The sequence below is a fragment of the Echeneis naucrates genome, chromosome 17 (genome assembly GCF_900963305.1).
Source record: "Echeneis naucrates chromosome 17, fEcheNa1.1, whole genome shotgun sequence".
Lineage (NCBI taxonomy): Eukaryota > Metazoa > Chordata > Actinopteri > Carangiformes > Echeneidae > Echeneis > Echeneis naucrates.
This window is the reverse complement of record NC_042527.1, coordinates 7136713-7160030: the sequence shown is the minus strand read 5'-3', so window position 1 is coordinate 7160030 and position 23318 is coordinate 7136713. Positions and strand designations below refer to the sequence as shown.

Below are 23318 nucleotides of genomic sequence, written 5' to 3'. Positions count from 1 at the left end.
GATTCCTCTTGTCTTATCAGCAGATGCTCAGATGCAGGCTGTCATCTCCAACAGGCCACATGTCATTTTACTTATCTATTATTCATCACCTAATCTGCTGATGAACACCATCTAATCATCCTGAAAATCCCAGAAAAAAAGAACTTTCTTTAGCATGAAAGCAGCAGCTGATACATTTTACCACTTGGTCCATTTAGGAGCTGTTATGAGTGCAGCTTTCAATTATACAAGGATTGTCGTGAGATTACTTTTTCTATCAGAGCCTAAAGAAGCGGCCCTTTATATGGCTGAAGCCTTTCCCAGGTCACAAATGAAACTGAATCTAATCCTTCCATCTGTAAAACCTGCAAAAATGTAATCTATAAATATGATCGTGGACTTTGCTGTGAGAATATTTTAGTTGCTAACTGTTCTTCTGTCTTCATACCTTCTCATCGGGGCAGGTGAGCCAACCTAAGGCTGTCAATTGAGTAATTTATGTTTATATAAACCCTTACTGTACAATCATCATGTCCAACTGCATACAAATTCACATGCTCATGTTTAAGATGACATGTATAGTATCGCTGAACAAATGAGTGGGAGATACAAGTCTCGTATTTCCTCTTCTTTATTACCAAGTAAAACAGGTATTACATTATATCCATTTTTTTTTCATATATTTACTTTCAAAATCTTTGGATGGGAAATTTACATGAAATGTTTGCATATACTGTGTCTAACACAGTGAAAGGAATACAGCCAAAAAGTTGTAGAAAAAATAAACTTACAGATATCCTCTGACATTAGAGGATTTAATGTATGCTCAAAAGTAAGGCAAAGAAAAACTTAAGCATTGATAACAGAAACACTGTGAACTGTTGCTCTCAATTAACTGAAAGAACCATGTGTTTTTGTGTTTTGTTTTTCTAGGAACTAAATGTAATATTACACCCAGGCCCAAACTGTGAGTGAATACGTTCAAACATTATTGAAACTGTGACGATCAAACACATATCAACATGTGTACATATGACATGAAGCCATGAATTGTATTGTGACTTAAATTTAAAGTGTGGTTTGTGTGCAAGTCAAACACAAGAAAATATCAAACACCTATATTAGATGCATGGAATGGGAAATATCAATGAACACATGCCATATTTCTTGACAATGAGCTTTTGAGGGTGCATCGACAGCAAAACAGAGTGGAGGTTTGAGTGAAGGCAAAAAAGTCTCCTCCCATTGCACAATTACACAATAACACGCACCTTATGGAAATGGATAAATTGATAAATTGATATCGTATTGATAAGACTGGTGATGGACAAACGCAAATTCATGCGGCACCATTTGGAGTTTTTAGTCAACAGTAATATCTTTTGGAGGGAACAGGAAACTCACATGAGGAGAGCGGTCGTGTTGTTCCATAGAATCTAATGCATTATGAGTGCCGACATCAATTAACCAAGAGACAATCACAGACACGTCCATATGCCCAGAGAAATATTTAAAACATAGCTTTTATGTACACTTTTTACACTTACATCTTTAAATATTGCTATTAGAAAATGATAAAACATTTATTCAACATGGTGGAAAAGGAGGAAAATAAAATTGGGGCATGAAAAGTACTGTTTTTTTCAATAGACATTTCTTTTCATTATGCTCACATGTCCCTAGTAAATTATCTTCAAGATCTCTGTCAAAGATTAAAGTCATAGGAACTGGCCAAGTTTTTAAGCAGCATCGAAGGCAACTTTTACAATCATCAGATTAGGTCTCTCTGCATTTCTCCTGAAACTTAAAGCTCCTTTTCACCACGGCATGGCACTCACAACTGGCTCTATATGTATATAACATCTTAAGGCCCTTTCAAAAACACCTTCCATAAGAGTTACAGAATAATTCCCTTTGACTGTTCCAGCAAAAGTAGCAGCTTCTGTAACTAACATAGCCACAGCCATCAGATTATTATACCACAAATATCTTTGAGTCTTGTGATGACAGAAATGTAATGTATCTCAGCAGCTTACTTTCCCATACTGTAATGATTTCGTTGAAGCAAGAAACAATGACTGCCTGTATTGACTCTCTAATGTGAAAATGCAATCAGAGGTGGTGTTAAAGGCTGCATGTGGTCAAGCATGGGACTGTAAATGTACTTCACTCCTGGGCACAGAGAAGTATGTTTTTCAGCACATAAATGATCTTTTGTGGAATATTATCACAAGGAATAATACTTCAATTTGAACAAACAAAAATATATTTTGTTCTGAACAAATGAACTTGCAGCTGTGGAGGAAGAAATAGTGACACTGTGAACAGACCACAGCCACACAAAATTATTTTATACACTTTTGGTTACATAATACACATCTGTAGTCTGTTTGAAAGTTAATTTGTACTTTTTTAGCTTCATGAGCCGTTTTCTCAGCAGGTTGCTAACCAACTTCAGCCAGATACGCAGCAGCTAACTAAGATGCCTTATTGATTTCCAGCTACTTCTCCGCAGTACTGTAACCATTAATGTAACTTATTTTTTAAAAAGTCCACTTAAAACGGGATTTTGTGAAATTGTTTGTCTATTTACAAATCTAGCAGATATGTAGCAAGATTGGCAATAAATCTGAATAGAAATAATTTTTTCCCTCTAACTCCTGAGAGGAAATATCCAGCTACTTAGCAGGTATCCCTTCAACTAACTTTGCTGATAAGTAATGGGCAGTGATGGGCAAAGTACAGCTTGTTTATCAAAGCTTTATGGCTGAAAAAAGCTGCCCGCTATCTACCAAAAAAAATCTTTGCTCAATATTGTCTGGTCATTGTCTGTGCAGAAAGCAGCACACAAGCAGCTTAATTGAGCACAGAGTAAATACATTTGTTTGCTTAAATTAAGCTTTCTTTCCCTGATTGTTTTTTAGTTTTATTTAATGCCATTTATTAAATATTTAAAACGTTTCCCCTGTTTTTTAATGGCTTCCTTGTCTTAAGGCCCTTTCTTTTTTGAATTTGTGGAAGCGCTTTGAGCTGCATCCTGTTTTTGAAACATAGTATGTTTGTATTGAGTTTCTTATTAAATGCCATTTATGTGCTTGTGAACAATATTTCCCTCTGCTCAAAATGTGCCATCATGCAGTCAGCATTTACGTACAGTTCTAATCCTACTAAAAAGCACCATCACATTAAGTGTGCTGATGTTAATCCAGAACTTCAGGTTATTTTAAACTGTGAACTGACCAATCATCTTTAATCACAACACAACATGATTTGTGATTAACAACCTGGCTGCGACCCATCCAAAGCTCATCACAACAGAAACAAAAACTTTGCTCATACAATGGTAAAGATTGGCCAGACATGGAAAAATGTGATTTGAGATGGCAGTGTAAAGCAGATATTACTTATATATAACTTATTGGAATACAGCTGCAAAGCCGTCCTGTACCACACTTTTTTTTTCTTTTTCCATTCTTTTCCACCTTGTTTGAGATTGTTTTCATAGTATATAATCTATTCTCACTATCTTTTACAGTGCATTTGCAATGACAGCCTGTTAGACAAAAGAAACTGAAATGAATAAGGCCGGATCACTATATGAATCCACAATTATGTTAACAAGAACAAAGAAACATGGTTCCCTATATTTTATCCAAGAAAGCCCGTACATTTTCCAAGTGCACAAAACTAATGATTTGAATTTACTTGCATAAACTCAGCAGCAGTCAGACTACTGAACTTGATGTTATGAATTTGAATATCATGTCTGTGTTATGGTCTCACACTCTTTCAATCTCAACAATTAATTCTAAGGGATGCTAAAGATAAAGTTTCAAATGCACGAAGCCTGGGATGAATCCATTGTCTTCACGGTCATAAGCCACTGACTCTCTTGGTTTCCTTCATAAAGAAGCCCACTAGTTATCCGCTAGATATTTCCCTGTGAATCAAAATGAAACGTGTCAGGGAGTGAAGAACAAACAACTTGTTTCAAACTAAAGGCAGTCAGGCACACAAAGGTCACACAGACTTCTGGTACTCCAACCAACCTGCAGCAAATCTCTTCTTGACCAGTGAAAGCCGATAGCCGGTGCCAACCAGCTGGATGTCGCACCCTGACAGTGTGCTTCCCTCACTGGTGAACTGGACTGCCAGCTGGGAGGGTTTACAGGGACCCTCTGTCATCTGGAACCGGCCCAGGAGAGCCCCCACTCCTGCAAAACACAGATAGCTGTATTCTACTTGGTGTAACAAGATGACAAATGCACATTCTGTAAGATAAAAATCTGTCCATTTACTAATCATTAAGTGTGGGACTGGTGTGGACGGAGTGGGACAGGAATCTGACTAAGTGAGTGAATAGAAATTGTCACAACCTAACAGCAAAGAGATGCCACCTGTGACAGAGAATTAGTTTTAAGATGCAATCACACATCAGGAGAATATGATGATACCAATTGTTTAACAAGATCTTTGATGATTGTGATAAAAATAAACACCCACCTCCATTTTCAGATCTATGAGAGAGGCTGGGAATCTTCCATTGTATTGTCTGCTGCTCTGGATTCCTTTGTGGGAAAATATATGAATGTATTATTTGTTATAGAATTCATGACATCTGATGCCTGCATTAAGCAACATAAATCAGGCATTGGTCCTTGGTTTGGAGTACTCTCTATAGGTGGGCATGTTCAGGCTATTGAGACAGCAGCTATATACAATTTTACCCATACAAATGAGGACTATGTCCACAAGCACCTACAAGCAAACCTCACCAGGTGGCAGGTGGGATCATGGCCTGGAGTTTGGCTATCCCTCCATCCACAGGCACCAGGAAGTGGATGTTGTGCAGTGGCACAGGGGCAGCCATGGCTTCTGTGTTGTATTTGTAGTCTATTCTAAGATCTGTGTTGGTGGCATCCCCTCGCCAGCTCACCGCCAGGTTCAAAGGAGTGGACTGGATCCCATCTGCTGACACCTGAGACACACAGAAACATGACAGGATGAGATGGATAGATTGACAAATACTATAGACAGAAAGCGTAGATAGATACATACCTGATATTTGATCATATCCACGTTGTAGTATGTTGCCTGAGGCTTCTGTTCAGCCACTTTCTTCAAGTGGCTCATCAAGTTTGGCATATTTACCCAGAACTCCTTGGTGTCGACACTGTCTGTTGTGGAATCACTAAAGAATAAGACATATTTATAGATTTGATTCAACCAAATAAAACAGTTGGATAATGACTGTATATAGTACATATAGTACAACCAACAATTCTTCGTTTTACACGTCTTTACCAAAAGATGTTCATAACTAACGCTGTAATTTCTGTTGAGAAATCGTGACCCATGTTCTTGTAGTTTTCAGTCAAAGTTAGTTTTGATTATGCATTTACCAGCAGAGCAGCTGTGGATTGGGGAGGACCTGCTCCAGTCGGCTGTAGTTGCTGATGCTAAAGGTGAGTATAGGTTGAGACGGGTGGCTCTGAAAATGTCTGGTTATGCCTGCAGGGAAGGACAGCACCATCTCCCCTGTGATCCTCACAACACATCTGGGACAGAGGGAGAGAAGAGGAAGAACTCAGCATCATGCAGACAAATATATTCACTCCAACTAGCTCTTTAGTATCAAGGGTACTAGTGCAAAGATTATGAGTAGCTCCCAGAAATGGAATATTAAGTCTTTCTCATCGGTCTCTCTTAAACCTTTTACAGTTGTAGATTTCATTATGAACAAATTGTGTTTTAAAAAAAAATCGTATTCATGACAAAACACGAACAATATTAATTGAAAAGTGCATCTGCCACATCTCACTATCCAAAAGAGACAATGCAGGCGTACTTGCTGGGATCAGCGCCTTTAAAGTAGGCATTGATGGTTTCTGTGAAGGCAGCTGCAACTGGCAGAGTGTCCTGAGGACCCAAGGTTAGTGGACTGGGCCCTCTGGAGCATCCTGGAGAAAACACACCTAAATATCATACATCATACACATCACATAAACAACAACAACAACAAAATCTAAACTTTAAACTGCATCTATTCTCGTTTGGTCCCTATTTGCTCCAAAGTTCAGCAATGGGTCACACACAAAGGACGGGGAGTTTAAACAAAAGCCAAACTCAAGCTGCAGTTTTCAATGTGGATTCTAGATGAGTGAGCAGGATGTGGGATGGGGTGTGCGGCAATGTGACAGCACTGCTGGTAGAAACAGGGCAGGTGCTTTCGGTACATGCACTACTGGGACTACAGTAGCATTTTTGGCTTGACTCACCTTCAAAAGCTAAATAAAACCTGCCATGGTCAAACCATACCAGAGGCTGTGACGCCTCTGACAGAGCACAGATATGAGGAGAGAATAATGGAGAGGGACAGGGCCATGAGGCAAGGACACAATGCTGAGCAACAGACAATGTAGACAGAGATATGACACTTAGGATAGTGAAAAAAAATCAGGTTGATTTGCTTGTAGTGTACCTGTAGTGGACATGTTAAGGTCCCTCCCTAGAGTTGGAGTGGAGGCTGCGCTCTGTGAGGTAATGGAGGAGATAGAGGAAGAGCTCTCTGCCCGGGCCAGGGGGGCAAAAGGCGGGGGACTGCCTGAAACTGGTGGACTGAATGGCCGAGTCTGGACACAATACAAACACTGTGAAACTGCTGTCTTTGAGAGTGAGGAAAAGGAAGACGCAAACAGAATGAATACGCGTATGACATTTAAACATTAGAATAACAAGTGGAAGGCAAAGAGAGAAATGAGAGGACACTACACGTGTACCAGGTCTGTGATTGGTTTTCCTGGAGGCAGCTTTGGTCGGGAGGATGGTCGAGGGGGAGGGGGTGGAGGGACAGGGCTTCCTCGAGACTGAGGTGTGGCAGGACGAGCTGGAGAAGAGGGGCCTGGGGCAAAAACCAGGGTCCGTAGTTAGTACTGCCTTCAGATCACAGCGAGAGGTTTTCATTTACATTCAGTTCTAACATTTCTTGTGTCACTTTCACTGAGTAACAGGCTGTCGTTGTCAACTTGAGTTCAATCTCTTCTGATAATCTATCAGCTAAGAAAAATTCTTGTTTGTGTCTGAAGCTGTGATAACAGATTATTATTTCACATTTTATTTGCACAATTCAAATAACTAAATGACAAAACACACCACTGGCAACCAGCATAACAACAGCCGCTATTTTTTTCTATGCTCCATTCCCATGACGTTTCTATTCCTGTTCAGAGAAATGTAGTACTTCCTTTCTCCTACAGCAGCTTGACTTCCTTGTCCTCACCTATTGATCTCTTGAATCTCTTGTGCAGAGGATGAGGATAGACAACTCAGTGAGTTCGAGAAGTCAAAAAAGAGCTATGTGACCCAAAGACAATGGCAAAAAGAATATTCCCTGTTGAGCTGTAGCTCTGGAGAGCAGCATTTCAGATGAGAACCAAGTTTAAGTGACAAGTTTAGGATCAAACTTTATTAACAGAACTGCAATTTTTACACCTTTTATTTCCTTTTCTCTTTTTTGTATTGAAGTTAGCATGCTAAACCAGCTGGATTGAGCCTGTCCTGCCTGGAAATGTTTTTCTTTTTATAGTATGTTATCTACATATAAATAATATAATAAAAATATTAATAAGCAGGTTATGATTGCGTTTTGTCAAATAAGAGAAACCTGTTTTTCAAGCATCTCTGGGGTTTTTTGGTGGCACTGATGGCAGCATCATTCTTATTCTTTCAAACAAAGCAGCTGCAGGACGCTCCAAAATTTGCCTTCTGTCCACTAAATGTATACTCAGTATTACAGCAGCATAATTAGTGATTATAACTGTTTACAAAGCGACCTGAGTACTCACTGCTGCCTGAATAGGGCCCCGGGGAAGACATAATAGACCTGTAGGTGGTTGGGGGGAGCGGAGGTGGTGTTCCCCTGAAGCTTGGCGTCAACTCTCTGGGTGAGCCCACAAAGTCTTGGATATCATCCCTCAGGTAGGAACCCTCTGGAGTCCTCTTTCCTCCCGCACCCCCTAGGACCAGGGGAGACGTGACACCTGGGCGAGGGGACCGCCGCTCTGCTGGCAGAGGGGGCACAGGGCTGATGGGGGCAGGAGAGGAGCAGTATTCTGCAAACTGCAACACCTCCTCATCAATCGCCTCATCATCAAGGCAGAGTGGGGGTGAATTACAGGGGGAGAATTCAGGAGGCAGCGGAGGGGCCGGCTCATCTGGAGGAGGAGGTCCGAGCAAAATGGAGGGCGGTGAGCCCAGTGGCGTGAAAGGAGGAGGAGATCCAGGAGAAAATGGTGGGGGCGAAGGTGGGGGTTCATTTGGCGGTGGTCCAGGAGAGACACAAGGGCTGGAGGCAGGGGAAGAGGGAGTGTCTGGAGGAGGAGAGTCTGGTGGCGGAGGAGGTGCCGGTTCATCTGGCGGCGGGGGCCTGTTGTCAGCGAAAGTAACCCATCTGGGTGACATTGTGTCCTCACTGGTGTGGGGGCTGTCAACGGGGCCGAACACGTCATCCAAGTCAGGACCTGGGGAGCCCCGGTAAGAGGCCGGGGACAGGACGTTCAGGTAGATGGGGGCTGAGCTGCGAGCTGCTCTCCCATTGGGTAGATCAGCTGCGATGACTCCAGCGGAGTCTGAGGGATAGCCGTAATGTCTTCTTGATGGAATGTTTTTTGGAGGAAGCGGAGGAGGCGCTTCAACAAGGAAGTGAGCTCATGTCAGTTTTAGCTTTCAGCTTTACAACATTTTCAAATATACATTAATGTAACTCCTGGAATAATCCAGCTCACCTCCTGTGGGGAAACTTCTGCTCAAAGGTGATTCTGACCGAGGTCTTGATTCTGCCCAAACATCAGTGGGAACCACTGTGAATATGTCATGACAAATACACAATCAGTGTCACGTCTGTAAACAGTTTAATTTATATTGAATTATTCACTACTGATGAGGACAGACCATCATATCTGGCATATTTGGTCTCTGAGGCCAGCCCAAAGAAGGCAGGGACGTTCTGTGTGAGCCTGTCACTGCAAAAGGAAAAGAACAAAAATTACATTTCAAGGTCAAGCCTTGAAATTATATTGACTATAATGGAGTAATTGCATTTGCCAGATTGGCCAGTTGTTTTCTTCGAGTGATTATTATGACTATAAATAGTTCTTCTGACATGGTTTGACCTGAGGGGGCTCTTTCTCTTGTATATGTGGATGATTTGGACACTTGATTTGGACTTTTAGTTCTGTCATTTGTTTCATTAACGTTTGTGTTTCCTTGGTTTCCTTGATTTTGTCACTTTTTTGGATTACCATCCTTTGTATATTTTTCCATCTGCGCTTCTTTGTAAGTTTTTGGACTATCTCATATGAATCAAAGTGTTAATTTTGTGCAGTTTCCTGTAAGGTTTGAGTTGTAGTTCCAACCACTCATGTTGTTTCACATGTGCACTAGTATCGATAACATACAGACTGAGAGGAGTTTGTCATCAATCACAGACCTCAGCATATCAGGGGCAGGACTTGGAGTAGGAGTGGAGCGTCTGGGTCTAGCAATCTCTTCACCTAGGAGAGAAACAAAAACATTTGCTGTTATTGTATTTGACCTTCAAGAAAAATATACCACCTCATACAAAATTAGGCTTGGCTGAAAAGAGAGTGTGAAATGGATGTACTTACAGGACAAATTTCTCTTTATCTGTCCCTGTAAAAGAAATGATCCAAAACAGAGAAAAAATTGAGTAAAACAGATATTAAAGATAGAAGTGTGTGTATGATCTTGAGTATACACGTCTATCCTGATTTCTGCTGAATACTCCTATCTTCAACTCAGTGGAAAAAAACACTGAGACCAAGGTGTTGAGATTTTAATTCTATAGGAATTCCTTATTTCATTTGCATAGCACACTGTGTATAAGGTTACCATTTGCTCTGAGACAAATCTTTCAGATTCTTTGTCTAATGTCATTATCTAACCTTTAGGTTTCCTTAACTTTGTGCAATTCAAAACAGGTCAAGCAGCAGAGATTGAAACGCTGTCTTTCAGGCTGTCTGTTTGAAACAGCCAGCAGATGGAGTGATCAACTCACCGGGCTGCGTCTCTGAGACCAGCAAAAAGGAAGAGAGAACAGACCTGGGTCAGAGAGTGAGTGACAAATCAGTCAAATGGACATCAACTTAAAATTGCACACACCGCACCTCTTTACTTTGACCGCAAAGCTTTAACAATGTAACATGAGCCATAATACTGTGGAGATTAGGAGGAGAATATCAGCATCACCTGCGACCAACACACACATTGAGCTGCACATGCTGTAGCGCAGCATGTAAGCTCCACTGAGACCAAAATCAGTGGATTTGGCGCTTGTGTGTGTGTGTTATGATTGTTGTGTATTATATAACACAGACGCTTTGCCAGACAGGTTCAAGTAAAGTGGTAGCTAAAAAGAAAGAAAAAAAAAAAACAAAAACGGATTTAACCAAAATAAGTGATTTTGTTCTTCCAGGGCCTACGAAGGGCCCAAACTGTTGAGGCAACATGCAGAAGAAGCCATAAAGACCATTTTTCTGAAGTGAATTCACAGAAAGTGGGAACACTTCATCAAGCATTTCCATTAAGTATGATCATGCCATGCAATCTCTTGATGTCGCAACAAAAATGAAAATGTGTGACAGGCTTACCGGACTTCTCCTCTATAGGATGACAGCAGATAAGGGAGGGAATAAAGCAGATAAGCCCACAGAGTTAAATAAATTGCAATACATACAATAAATGATCAGCTAATAAAACATATAAAGCTGAAGTATTCCTGTTTTGTCCCTTTTTTGAAGAAGAGTGCTGATCATCTTTGCTCACCAGAGACGGAGAGAGTGCCAGGCCTCCTACTGAAGCTTTTAGCTCATCCATAGATGGAGGAAGACACTTGGCACTGTCTGACACCAGTGGCTTGATCTTGATTTTGAATTTTTTCTTGCTGTCATCGTCGTCTTCTGAGTCGCTGGAGGAGAAAAAGTGCTTTCCTCTAGAAGCTGGTGAATGCTTGTCAAGGACAAAGTAAAGTAAGTTGAACATGTCAGAAGAGAAATTATACTAATTTAATGCTCTGCTCCGTTTAAAGTTACTATAGCCTTTTAAAATACATAAATCTGTGTCAAATAAACTGTTGATGTGCAGAACAACAAGGCGTCTGCTCTATGTCTCCATCTATAGCTAACTGACCCCCTGTCTCAGCTAAATCCTCCTGCCCAAGGGACGTCCCCATGGGCCTTGCTGTGAAGCCAATTCGAAACATATAGCTGCCAACACCTGTGGGACTAAAAACTTAAAATACCAGTGAACTGTAGGTCATTTGTTAATGAGAACTGTGGCTCAGTGACAACGGAACGGCCGAACTAAATGTGATGTGGCTCTCACTGGCTGGCTGCAGCTTTCTCTATTTTTTCGGCCACTGCAGGGACATGCATGTGATGTGACAAAAGAGGAGGTGCCATCAATTTGGCCTATTTAATGGTGAGAAACACTCATCTAATAAGTCACTCAGACAAGCAGATCAATAGTTTGTGCAGGAGAAGAGTCCCAAGGCTGCTCCTGCCAAAGCTTCTGCTCTTCACTAAAAGGGTATCATCACTCTCGTCACCGGGCCGGAGGCTGAAACCTTCCTCATCCACGTCAGGAGAGGCCTGCAAGAGAGGGAGGGTGACGGTCATTTCTACTCCGTCACACACTGTAACAGAGGCACTGCTAAAATCCTTCCTCTGACAAGCTCTGCATGTAAATGGGGATCAGACTTCTGGCCTAACAGTCAGCTTCCTGGCTAAAGCTACTGCTGACTCACAGAATATGCAGCTGCTGCTTGATTAGCACTGTATACACTGATTGCAACAGCACTCATGCACAAAGCTGTAGAGTCTCTGCTTTGTCAAAACATTAAAACAAAGGGAACACAAAAAAAGAGGAGCAGTCTGTGCATACTTACATATCTGTCCCAGTCAATCTCCCCATAGAAACCGTTAGGAGCCCCATTGGCTTTTTTCTGTCAACACAACGCAAGATGTGCATTCACATTCTTGTGAAAACCCCCCCGAAAATCTGAATCATTCAAGGGAGAGTCTGACTGTTAAGAGTTTAAGTTTTGTCCACTCTTCCTGTTGGTAATTGACTGACGTAAACAAAGCAGGAAAATAGCTATAACAGGATAAAACAGACAACTAGCCAGCTGATCACACAGGTCTTTAAATAAACACCAAGGTTAGCCAGTTACTACCTACATTCACTGTCACCTGCACTGCTACCTATGGATTATCCTGAAACCATGTTGTAATACAATGTCAACCAGTGGCAGCAGTGCGCACAAATATCTAAAATGCCAGTTAATATTTAATCGCTTTTTTTTTTTTTAATTTCTATTTGGACTCTGTTAAAATATACCAAATGTGCATGAATTTAAATCAAAGGAACAATTAAAGAAAAACAAAAAGAAATTAAATGCACGTACACTTCCTTTCTTTCCACTTCCAGTTCCTTCTTTGTCAGGTGAGCTCCTATGACAAGAGGTGAAGAAAGGAGAGATGTTAAATATCGAAAGAACCTGTGAAAGAACTTTGCCTAAAAAAATTTTAACTCAATCAAAATTATGACTGAAATCAGAAAGTATGTCACGAGAGAATGTGTAAGAAAACAGATCATGAATTCATTCATTTACATTCTCACATTTGTCTGAGCACACTCACGTTGTGTCTGTATTCTTGTCCTTCTTTCGTAAACCCAGGGCTTTCCTGGTTCGATTTTTCAGTCCTAAAAAGGTGGGCAAGAGAGAAAACAACATAAAATGAAAAACGATTTTTATCTTTGAAACCCTCATACAAGCTTACCTGTCTTTTCAAATTTTACAGCATATAAATCAGACAGGTGCACCGCTTGCGCATAGTAACTCAAGGTTGAGCGTATCCTCCAGGAAATGCAGTAGCTTCAGTACACAAACAAATTTGGGGCATACACATTGTGTCAAGAGCCTCCACATAAAAAAAAAAAAAAAAAAGCATTACAGATAATATAGTCCCCTTTAGTCTCCCCTCCCTGGCAATATACAATCAGAGGGAATCATCAGCAAAGGTTGTTCAATCCCTCCACTTCATCAGCAGGATTTGACAGAGAGTTGTGAGAAATCTACTCCAGCTGCCCATCACACCACACAGTCCTGAAATCAAAGCAACTGGGGAAATCAACAAGACACCTTCCAATGTGTGTAAAAGCTAAACATTTGTTGTAGATGTCTCCGTGAAAAATCACTCATACACTTCATCATATTTAAAGAGGGTCCGTATAAGACCTGATAAAGATAAAATGGCACACATAAGTGGAACAGTAAAAGGAAACATTGAACATTTATTTTATTTTTCTTATTTGATAAACTGGCTGTGCGCCATCTTTCTCCCAAACAGACAACTGACACACACTGTTTACATAACAGTGTTTTAGACTACCGGTGCACAGAGTAGATTCTCTCATCCATACTAGAGCAACAGGGACACGTGATGGACAGTTGGGTGGATGAACATTTTGCGCTTTTCAGAGGCAGCTTTCTTTCTTTGTTCATCATCTCTTCTTGGAATCTGTGGGCAGTGTTTTAAACTGGAACATGTTTTATGCACTCAGGGGGCATGTTGGATTGTTGATTGCTTATTTATTGGATGACTATGATTTTATTTCTTTATACAGCCCTGTCTTACAGCTTGTGATGTTTTATCACTCAATTTAAAATTAATCTTAACTCAAGTTGTAAATAAATATTGAGTGATTGAGAGATTTGGTGGATCGATACACCTGAATTTCATATCTTAATTGCAGGAATAATATTTTTAATGTGAAGGCAGTGCACTGTGGCTCCTTTACATGGGAGGAAGAGCTCCTGGGTACTGAAGGACATGTCAGGGCCTGTGATGTATTAGTGCTAGCTGAGCTGCTCCATAGCAGCTAACAGATTATTCCTGAATCGGGTCTCTTCCTCAACGAGGACAGGTCTGCAGAGTGATCTCTTTGTCCACTGCCAACCTGCAAGCATTATGTGTGATGGAGAATAAAAGTAGAGAATTAGTTCTGAGCCACAGGTTTGTAGCAAACCTGTGGCTTTTATTTCTTGGTCACTGAGTGCATGGCGATCCAGATTATGTTAGACAGGAATACTTTTGTTTTGCTAACCCATTTAAAGTCTGCCCGAGGAGAGCTCCAAAACACTCATTAAATAGATGGATCATAGTGATTATGTAATTAGAATCAGCTGTAAATATAGCTGAGACTGGATAATTCACAGAAAGAGGATTTCCAGAAAAACTTCTGCTAAACATTTCAACATCCAGAATGGTTATTTCACATTCTTCACTGTGTATTTCAAAGGGCAGCTTCTATTTGTCTACATTTTTTAAGTATAGTGTGTTATATGTCTTTTCACATTGTTCCTGCTTTTTCATGGCACCACTGTCTGGTGTTGTTGTTGCCTCTGCTTTGCTGTTAAAACTCTGTTTCTGAGAGTCATGTATATATAACATTGTCATTAGTTTTGTTACAACTGAAATAAATGAAAAGGCAGTCAGACGATTTGATTGGCAGAAGAGTCACACATTTGATAGAATATTAACATTTCATTTTTTGAAACATTAGAATTATCATCAACACTACTTTTGCAGAAGGTTAACTTTAAGATGCAATGTCTGTACAAACTCAGACCAAATTTCCAGACCTTTGTACAGCCAAAGTCACTGGCTTTGTAACTATTTGCACTAATTTAGATATGCAAATAAAACATTCTTAACTCTAACTCTTAACCTCTTACTGAATTTCAGCAACTTCTTAAATTAAATTAAATTAACTGATTAGGCAGCTCAAACCTTCGGATGAAGTCTTGCAACTGAGCTTTCAGCTGAAGAAGAATGAGATACCTATTTCTGCTACAGCAATGTTGCCTTCTTACCAACACCAAGCAGCCGGTGATAGAGAGCTACTCTGAAATAAAGAATAACAAGAGGAGCAGAAACATCAAGGTCAGGAGCAATGAGTCCTAAACTAGCATGTCAGCACTAAGCAATGACTTCCTCAGTGACGTCTCTAAGTACAGCATTTCATTTTCTGTATTGCTGCGCTGACCTTTATTAAATTTTCAATTAGACAACTGTAGAAGGATTTCACTTGAACACTGAGCATCTACCAACTGAACCTTTCCTTTGGGAGGTGGCAAACAAACAAATAGCATATTACCTCCCACCCAGCTTATACCAAAGGTGTCCAGCCTCTCCACCCACTCTACTCCACTTGGCTCTCAAAGATGCTCGGATTATGAACTGCACACTTTTTCCTCTTTCTAATTGTTGACGTGAAAGGGTCACCCATCTCAAATGTTTCAGTTTTCATACAGCCCTGACTCCAACACCATGTTGTAACCTCTGCAACACTGTGCAGTCATACAAGCATGTGACACTTGTATGTCAGTGGCTGAAACAAAATCATCAATATCGACCATTAAGTTTAAGCAAATGTGATTATTGCAACTATGTTTAAATCTGAGTAAGATGGATTGAATGTCATTAACCACACCTGAAAGCCTTTCCTCTGCAATGAGCAACACACATGGAGCTAACAAAGGCGGTGATAAGCATGTGGCATCTATGTTAAGTGTGGATTTCTTCAAGCAGAGCACAATATCATGGTAGGCTGACTGGAGGCCTTTTACAAATAATAACCACCTTCCATTACCATGTTGGCATCAATGGATGGTAAAGACCAAGCATCTGTCACACAGGGTTAGCTCTATGATTTGGTTCCTCTATCACAGTTTGGAGTGTGTTGTACTGCATTCCACTAATGTGAACTTTGGTGCAGCATCCTATATTCAACATGTAATGTAATGTAAGGGTCACTCATCGCCAGATATAATATTGTGCACTGATAGCAACAGCAGCAGGGGTATGAATGAGTGCAGCTTCACGGACAGACCTCTCCTCAAATAAACCTCTGTATGACACCGAGTGAGCGTGTAGCTAAAGACACATCTATAATCTGCTCCTGCAAACAGAAACATGCACGCTCACATGTGTGAACTCATACAAACACAGCAGGGCAGCAGATCGGGCAGAGCTACACTGCTGCGAATGACAGCTCTACCCACCTCACACATCTTCACTTTAATGTACTCTCATGTACATTTTCTCTCGGTGTGTCACTGACATCACAGACACAAACACACATATACGAGCAATAGCCACATTGTCACACTGGTCTTTTGTATATTTGAGCCGTTTCAAGAGCTCCACACGGCGCGACAGATCACATCACTGGATTCATGAGCTTTAATGGCTCAGCAGGACAGAGGAGGGCAGGGGGAGGACGTAGGGGCAAAAGCATGGAAAATCAAGAAGGAGTAGGAGTGCACAGATTATTCACCTTGCATCATGATCGCAGATTTTCATCCTACGATGCCCTCCGGTGTGCAGGGGAGCAGAAATGGAGGAATCCAGTCGGTCAAAGGATGCCTGGGCAGGGCATGGCTAATTCTGCACAGCTCCCCCAGCGAAGCACGATGTTGATTCCCTCCACCCCCAAGGGCCCAGGTCCCTGACACACAAGGAGGTGGGTTGGGGGCAGAGCTGAAAGGCAGCAGCAGTGGTAGAGGACACAGTGAGAAGAGACGCCCGAGGAACAGGCAGCAGATCAGGATAAGAGGGCTGCTCTCAGTGTAAGCGTTAGGCCCCGGACGCCCAAGCAGCACAGACACACGCCATCTCTGAGAGGGGGGATGCTGAGGAAAGGCAAAGGAAAAAAAAAAACAGAGCAGTATAGAGAGAGAGGGAGGGAGAGAGAGAGAAAGACTGGGAGAGAGCGGGGAGGAGGGAGGGAGGAGGCATGCTGATGTCACATCTGCACTAAACCAATCCCTGCAACCATGGTCACATGGCTGCTGTCCCCTGATGCCTCAGCACCTCTCGCCTTGTCTGAAGCAGACGCTCCACAGTCAACTGCACACATATTATACAAGGACCAACATGATACAATGCAATATTTAAAAATGAAATTTCACCAGGGTGAATCTAAATGGTCGCTTTGATCTGCATTTGAAATTAATTTCTTGCACAACTCCTTATATCTGTTTATGTTATACATATTAGATATATATACATATATATATATAATATTTGTTGATGGACATTTTTTGTCCACACTGAAATCTGATTCAAGTCTTGTTCGTATTTTTTTAAGCTTTTTAGGTTTGAAGGAAAAAGATAAAATACAACAGATGATGAATAAATTATTCAAACATGGAAGATCAACGTAAAATAAAAGGTTAGCCACAGCTTAAAAGTCAATAAGAGAAAGAGTCATTTAACTCCTTTGTTGAACACTTTTATAGGCCAGAAAAAAAGGATTCCATGATTTTCAAGCAGCTACTGAACCATATGAGTTTGTCCTTGAATGTGTGACAGATAAAAGCTGTCATAGAAGGGCCTTGAGTTTCATGGGGAAAGGACTTCAAAAATAGCTTACACAGAGCTTTTCCATAGAAAGTTGCCACAAATAAAGGACCAGAGGAAATGATAGAGTGAAACAAACAACTTGAACACATTAGTGACCTCATTGTCTTTACTATCTACTGCTGTGCAGTAAATTCTGCATTAAGCTGCAATTGTTCCTCATTCACAGAATTTTCTGAAAGTGAAGAATTGCAGAGTACACTTCTTGTTTATGCTGGCAAGGCACATGCCCAATATATGTGAAAGGTCATGTGGTATGTGTTTCCAGGTGTGTTAGTATGGGCAAAGCTCATATCTGATATGGGGTGTGGACAGAGGTTGCTTGCTAAAGTTGGCCTAGTAGTGTAGTGTGGCCTCGGTGTCAACGATAACTTTGTTCATATGATTGGACAGGGCACCTTTAAGTTATAACCAAGGTTGACTTTGGTGTAATGAAACTACTTCTGATATATTTATTCAGCTGGACAAAGCCCCGAGCCACACTTCAACACTTCACTTGCCTGTCCTCCAGGCAGTGACTGAAATCTGGTCAACTATTTGCATGATTTAACTCTAACGGCCTAGTTATCCTAGGTGGGATGGTTTCTTTTCAGGGCATGGATATTTAATTTAGATGCTATTGATGATACAGAAATACACAAGATCTGATATCTGATTTCCACGGCTTTAATAAGAGATTAAATTAAATGTCAACACCATCATAATGGAAGAGATGGGGCAAGGATAAAAGGGGCATGCTAAGCCTTGGGCTAAATTTTCCAGATACAGAAGATGAATATGAGCGCGAATTTCTACTGGTATGTGATAAATATCAAGAAAATCAGTTTAGCCAATAGCATCAACTACATTTAGGCTTAAATACGCAAGCCGAGAGAAAATAATTTTGTCCAATCTTCCACTCAGTTCTCTTGAAAAAAAAAAAAAAATCACTGAAGAGTTGCTTTTTTCTCATAAGCAACTAGATGAAGACATTTTTCTCTGCCACCATGGAAACAAAAGGGAAATATATTGACTCCACACAAATGCAAGATTGTTCCTATTGTTAAAAATGTGTCACACAGGACGAAAGTGTGTGTACCACCGCAGAGTACATGCTGTCAGCTATAATCATCACACAGGCTCACTGGGAGGAGGGGCCCCACACTGTAGCCTGGAAGAAAGAGAGAGTGGCAAAGGACAAAATATTCCTGCAACTGTGATGTGAGTGTTTCACTTCAGAAAGAAAACTGAGAGCCTTTGGTGAAAGGCATGGTTTTATTCAGCTGTTTGATGGCTGTGTACTGGACTGCTGGAGCAGAGTGGCTGACCCTCTCCCTCACGGAGCAAAACAAAGATGGGGAAGGCTGTCGGAGGATAGTGTTTTTGTGTGTGCGCGTGTGCATATGTTGGGGGTAGAGATATTTCTGCTGTGGAGGTTGTGTAATTTTAAAAGGGTAGCAAATTAAAATTTGGCCATTAGCCTTACACATGGTGCAGTTTCTGCTGAGAGACTAGTGTATGTCTGTCAGTCAGACACCGAAACAATGGGTTTGTGTGTATACATGTGGACGTATACACACAAATCCTGCAGACTGCATCATCACGTTTGTGTGATGCACAGTGACAGCTTTAATGTCCTTGAAACAACCCAGCTGAAAGCAAGTGGTTATCAACCCAAGTGGCAAAAGAGGCCATGCCTAAACACCAGCACCTGAAGTTCATCGTATCACTTCTTCGCTTTTCTCTTCCCGCTACTGAGGTTTATTTGTAGCTGTTGTTGTCAGCTTTAGGATCCTGGTAGTAAATGTTAATGAGCTTAGCAAACAGGGCGCAGCAGACCACAGGCTGCTCCCGTGTGCTTTCCTTAACCAGCTCCTTATGTAAGTTTCCTGCCAAGGGTCAGAGGTGATGGCAGCTGGGATTAGTAAAGGAGAGGAGGACAGAGGATAATAACAGGAGGAAAAAGAGCTGTGAGCTGTTAGCCAGACATTACTGATACACAGAGGGGAAAAAAGAGGTGGAATAAACTGGGAATATTTCTGAGATAATAAAACCTCAAAAAGCAAAAAGAGTCTACAGACAACGTCCAGGCACATTAGGCTACACAGACACACTACCACTAATAAAACAAGTTGGAAAGTAGGAATTGAAGAATTGGAGACGTGATGGGATATTCTTGCAGAAGGCAGGGGTATGGTGCTATGAAATAATTACTTTGACTTTGTGCAGCTCAATACTGCCACCTATCGAACAAAGCCACTGCAAGGTTCAGTCTGAAGTCACCGTCACATGGGGCAGAAACCACATTTTAGAGCTTGGGTCTAAAGAGACTTTAGACTGGGTTAGGGGGTTTGTCACAACTGGAAGTAGAAAATGGACAAAGAATGATAAAGGCATCAAAAAAGTCCTACCGACAGATAGAATAGCTAACAAGAAGAACATGCTATATCTTCCATCATCAACATGAGCAATCATAATGTTTGCCTCTATGGTATCTGCAGACAATGCAGGTTTGTGTCTATGTGTGATCACTGCTGTCCACCATTTGGGAATCAAATCGTGCTTCTCTGATTCCCAGAGGGTCATGTCAGTGCTGTCCACCAGGATGTGCTCATTATCTACAAATATGAACTTTGAAAACTTCCACAATTTAAAATGCTTATTCAAATCTTAAATGTTTAGGAAGTGTAAGTACCTGACATTACTGGAACTTCAGTTTGAGTTTTGTTTGAGTGTCACTGACCCTCATCTGTATTATCAGGCTGTACAATATGCTGGACCTGCATGAAGTAAAAATTCATTTGTTTATCTTAAAGACTGTCTGTTCTCACCGGGCAGATGTGGCAGATATTCAGTGCCTGCTGGTGGCTGACAACAGACATGGCTCCCTGCTGTCGTGCCAGTTGGTGCACCCGACCAGAGTCAGATTAGTGTGTATAAGGTCCAACTCACAGACAACACGGCATGACACAGAGAGGAAGGGAGTATTTGTGACATTCCCTCAGTTTCTCTGTTTTTCAAATGATAATGAAGCAGCATATTTACATCTAACACTGCAAATGAAAAGAAGGAAGAGAAGGTGAATAAGCACTTGGCCCAACAATATCCCAATCAACATATTCTCCAGGAGACTAAACAGAATTCAGGTAAAGTAGGCTGACTTTTTTAACATTAATGATTATGGCTGGCAACATCATCATAAAATAATAATAATTAAAAAAAAAGAAGCAAACAACAACTATTAAACTTCACATAACTACCAAGAATAACATGGGAGTATTGGGGGGATTTAGCAGCAGAGATATCATGTGTCTGAGCTGAGAGCTAGATTCAAAAACATAGAATTGTCTACAAAGCATTTTTGTGTTCCCGCAAAGATAAACAGAGCCAAAGCCAACCTGAACTCTGAATGTACCTCCTAGCAGGAGGCTCAGCGGAAAGAAGTCTGATGTTACAAAGTGATTCCCAAACAGTGATATTTGCAGCTTCTTTGTTAAAACACTGAAGACCTCTTTTAAAAAGAAAAACATGTAGAAATAATATCTAATCTAAAATGAAACTTGCAATTTTATTTTCTTGCACAGCACCCCAGTTTATTTATTTTTTCAACATGACAGAGAATTATCAACATATCAAATGAGTCTAATTATAAGCTGCCAGAGGTACTCAAATAATTTTAGAGTCCAAAGACTTTTTTCAAAGAGTAAACAGCTTCCTCTATTTCTAAAGATGCAGCTGAAGATGGTTCTAAAATGTAAAAACTCAAACAGAAGCACAGATTGCATATTAACCATCCCTACTGATCATTGTGAATTAACTTGGTGAAACTCATAGCATGCACTTTCACTACATTATGGTCTGAGGATAAATTATGTATATATATATATATATATTTTTTTTTTTTTTTTTTTTTTTTTCACCATTTTTAACTATAATCAGTTGCATTAATTCTTAATTATTCTTTCATCTTTCCTGAAAGCCTCCCTTCATTAAAATCTTCTTAACCAATTTGTAACCTGGTTTGCACCATGACAGCTGACACTTTAAATATTTTTGCACAATATGAAATGACGCCAAACATAATATAATAATCAGCTTCTCTAAACACAAACTGAAGGGATGGCGTCTGACTAAATAATTCAACATTCAGTCAGTTACTGCAAGCTTCCTTTGTCTGGCCGCTGTCTCAGTAATGTAAAACAAAAGAAAGAGACTTTCAAATGTCCTCTCGTGCGTTGTGACACGCTGAGCAGAGTAGAGTTATGGCCACAGGATGCTGTTTACAAAACCCAAGAACACGTCCCCCTGGAGGGTCAATGCAGAGATCTGTGTCTGCTTCCTCCCACCAAGAATACTTGTTTCATTTGCCCTCTATTTAATTTCAAGATTTAAAAAAAATCACGAGTTTCCCTTACTTACTACTCTCCAATTGCATGTGCTGGGCATGGAGAGGCTAGACATCAATGGACTTAAATGGACGGATTGCAAATTTGAGAGTCAGAACTTCCAAACAAATGTCGAAAAAGAGAAAGGCGTAGAGAGAAATACTAGAGATAAAGTGATTTTTCATTATAAAAGAGAACAGTTTTTCCAAACAAAACCTCTCTGTGCTGAACATTCCTCGCCTCCAGCACCTGTTTTTTATGGAGCTGTTAACAAAGGACGACATTAAGCCTTCACAGAGGATGTGGTGTCATGATCGTCCCTTAAAGACACATACTCGTGGTCGTCAGCTGAGCCAGTTGGCAACACAAAGGACTATTGAAACGCCACACTATTCCTGTGACTTACACGGTGAAAATGATCCAGAGGATGAATCAGTCATCATTGGACTGAGACAAGATGAGGTTTCATACTGCTCCTGAGCACAGATGTGGTTATTTTGGCACCAGACAGCATGACTACTGGTAACAAGAACTTCATTCTGCTTCCTGCCACTAGATGGCACAGCATCCCCATCAACTCACACAGAACAAGTTTACAGCACCTTCCAGTCAACTCAGTGTGTTAATGATGAACACCAAGCACTTGAATATGCTTCCACCTTTTCATGCCAATAGTGAAAAATTGTCTGCATGTCATGTGTTAGAAGAAACGCGCAATCAGCGCAGAGAAACAGTATGTCTGTACCCAGTCGGTCAGAAAGGTGTGATGGACAGTGTCAAATATCGTGACAAAGTACACATGCAAGTAAAAGGTGTGTCGATGACACAGATGGTGGTGGTGATATTGTGGATCAGGAGGTGGCAGTGTTTTAGACACTGGTGAATTAACCAATTGTCTCTGGGCAGAAAAGGCTGAACGCTGGGAAATGTGGTGAAGGAAAAAAATGAGAAAGGAGGATGATGTAATCCTTTAAAGGGACATTCACAAAAAAAATAAATAAATAAATAAAATAAATAAATAATATGTGGTAACAATGGACGCAAAGCTGTAGCAGAGCTGAGATGATCACACAAACATACTCATGTTGCTGACAGTGTAGGCCTGTAACTGACAATTATTTTACTGGTTAAAATGTCACAAGTTAAAAATGTCCATCTCAATTTCCTGAGCTGATGAGAAAACCTTCATATTAACTGTTAAAACACTGACCTTATACAGATACACAGTGGGGTCCAAAAGTCTGAGATCACGTTCCCTTCATGGCCAAGTATAGCAATTGTCTTTTTTGTTTCTGAATATTATTGATATAAAGTCGAAAAATGTTGCCTCTAGGGCCAATAAATAACTTGAAGGACTGAAGTGGTTGCTGATTCATTTTCTATTGATGTTTTAAGTGGTTGTTTCAGCTGTATGATGTAATTACGAGCTCTGTCAAAATGTAGATGCATATGATAATATGGTGGGAATATA

At 40.7% G+C, this 23318-nt stretch overlaps 1 protein-coding gene across 1 annotated transcript in view; it reads right to left on the bottom strand.

Annotated features, from left to right (window-relative positions):
- Positions 1 to 3754: 3754 nt before the first annotated feature.
- LOC115057557 (SH3-containing GRB2-like protein 3-interacting protein 1) overlaps positions 3755 to 23318 on the bottom strand; it is a 38406-nt gene continuing 18842 nt past the window's right edge. Inside the window, exons 3-22 of the mRNA XM_029524712.1 lie at positions 12696 to 12759; positions 12461 to 12506; positions 11942 to 11998; positions 11603 to 11645; positions 11185 to 11196; positions 10799 to 10994; positions 9645 to 9673; positions 9467 to 9530; positions 8929 to 8999; positions 7824 to 8666; positions 6759 to 6880; positions 6461 to 6611; positions 6258 to 6314; positions 5828 to 5939; positions 5382 to 5537; positions 5038 to 5170; positions 4755 to 4957; positions 4483 to 4547; positions 4029 to 4193; positions 3755 to 3919 (exon numbers count right to left, since the gene is read on the bottom strand). Coding sequence (XP_029380572.1) covers positions 3897 to 3919; positions 4029 to 4193; positions 4483 to 4547; positions 4755 to 4957; positions 5038 to 5170; positions 5382 to 5537; positions 5828 to 5939; positions 6258 to 6314; positions 6461 to 6611; positions 6759 to 6880; positions 7824 to 8666; positions 8929 to 8999; positions 9467 to 9530; positions 9645 to 9673; positions 10799 to 10994; positions 11185 to 11196; positions 11603 to 11645; positions 11942 to 11998; positions 12461 to 12506; positions 12696 to 12759 — 2612 coding nt within the window. The 3' untranslated portion in view covers positions 3755 to 3896. The remainder of the gene's footprint in view (positions 3920 to 4028; positions 4194 to 4482; positions 4548 to 4754; positions 4958 to 5037; positions 5171 to 5381; positions 5538 to 5827; positions 5940 to 6257; positions 6315 to 6460; positions 6612 to 6758; positions 6881 to 7823; positions 8667 to 8928; positions 9000 to 9466; positions 9531 to 9644; positions 9674 to 10798; positions 10995 to 11184; positions 11197 to 11602; positions 11646 to 11941; positions 11999 to 12460; positions 12507 to 12695; positions 12760 to 23318) is intronic.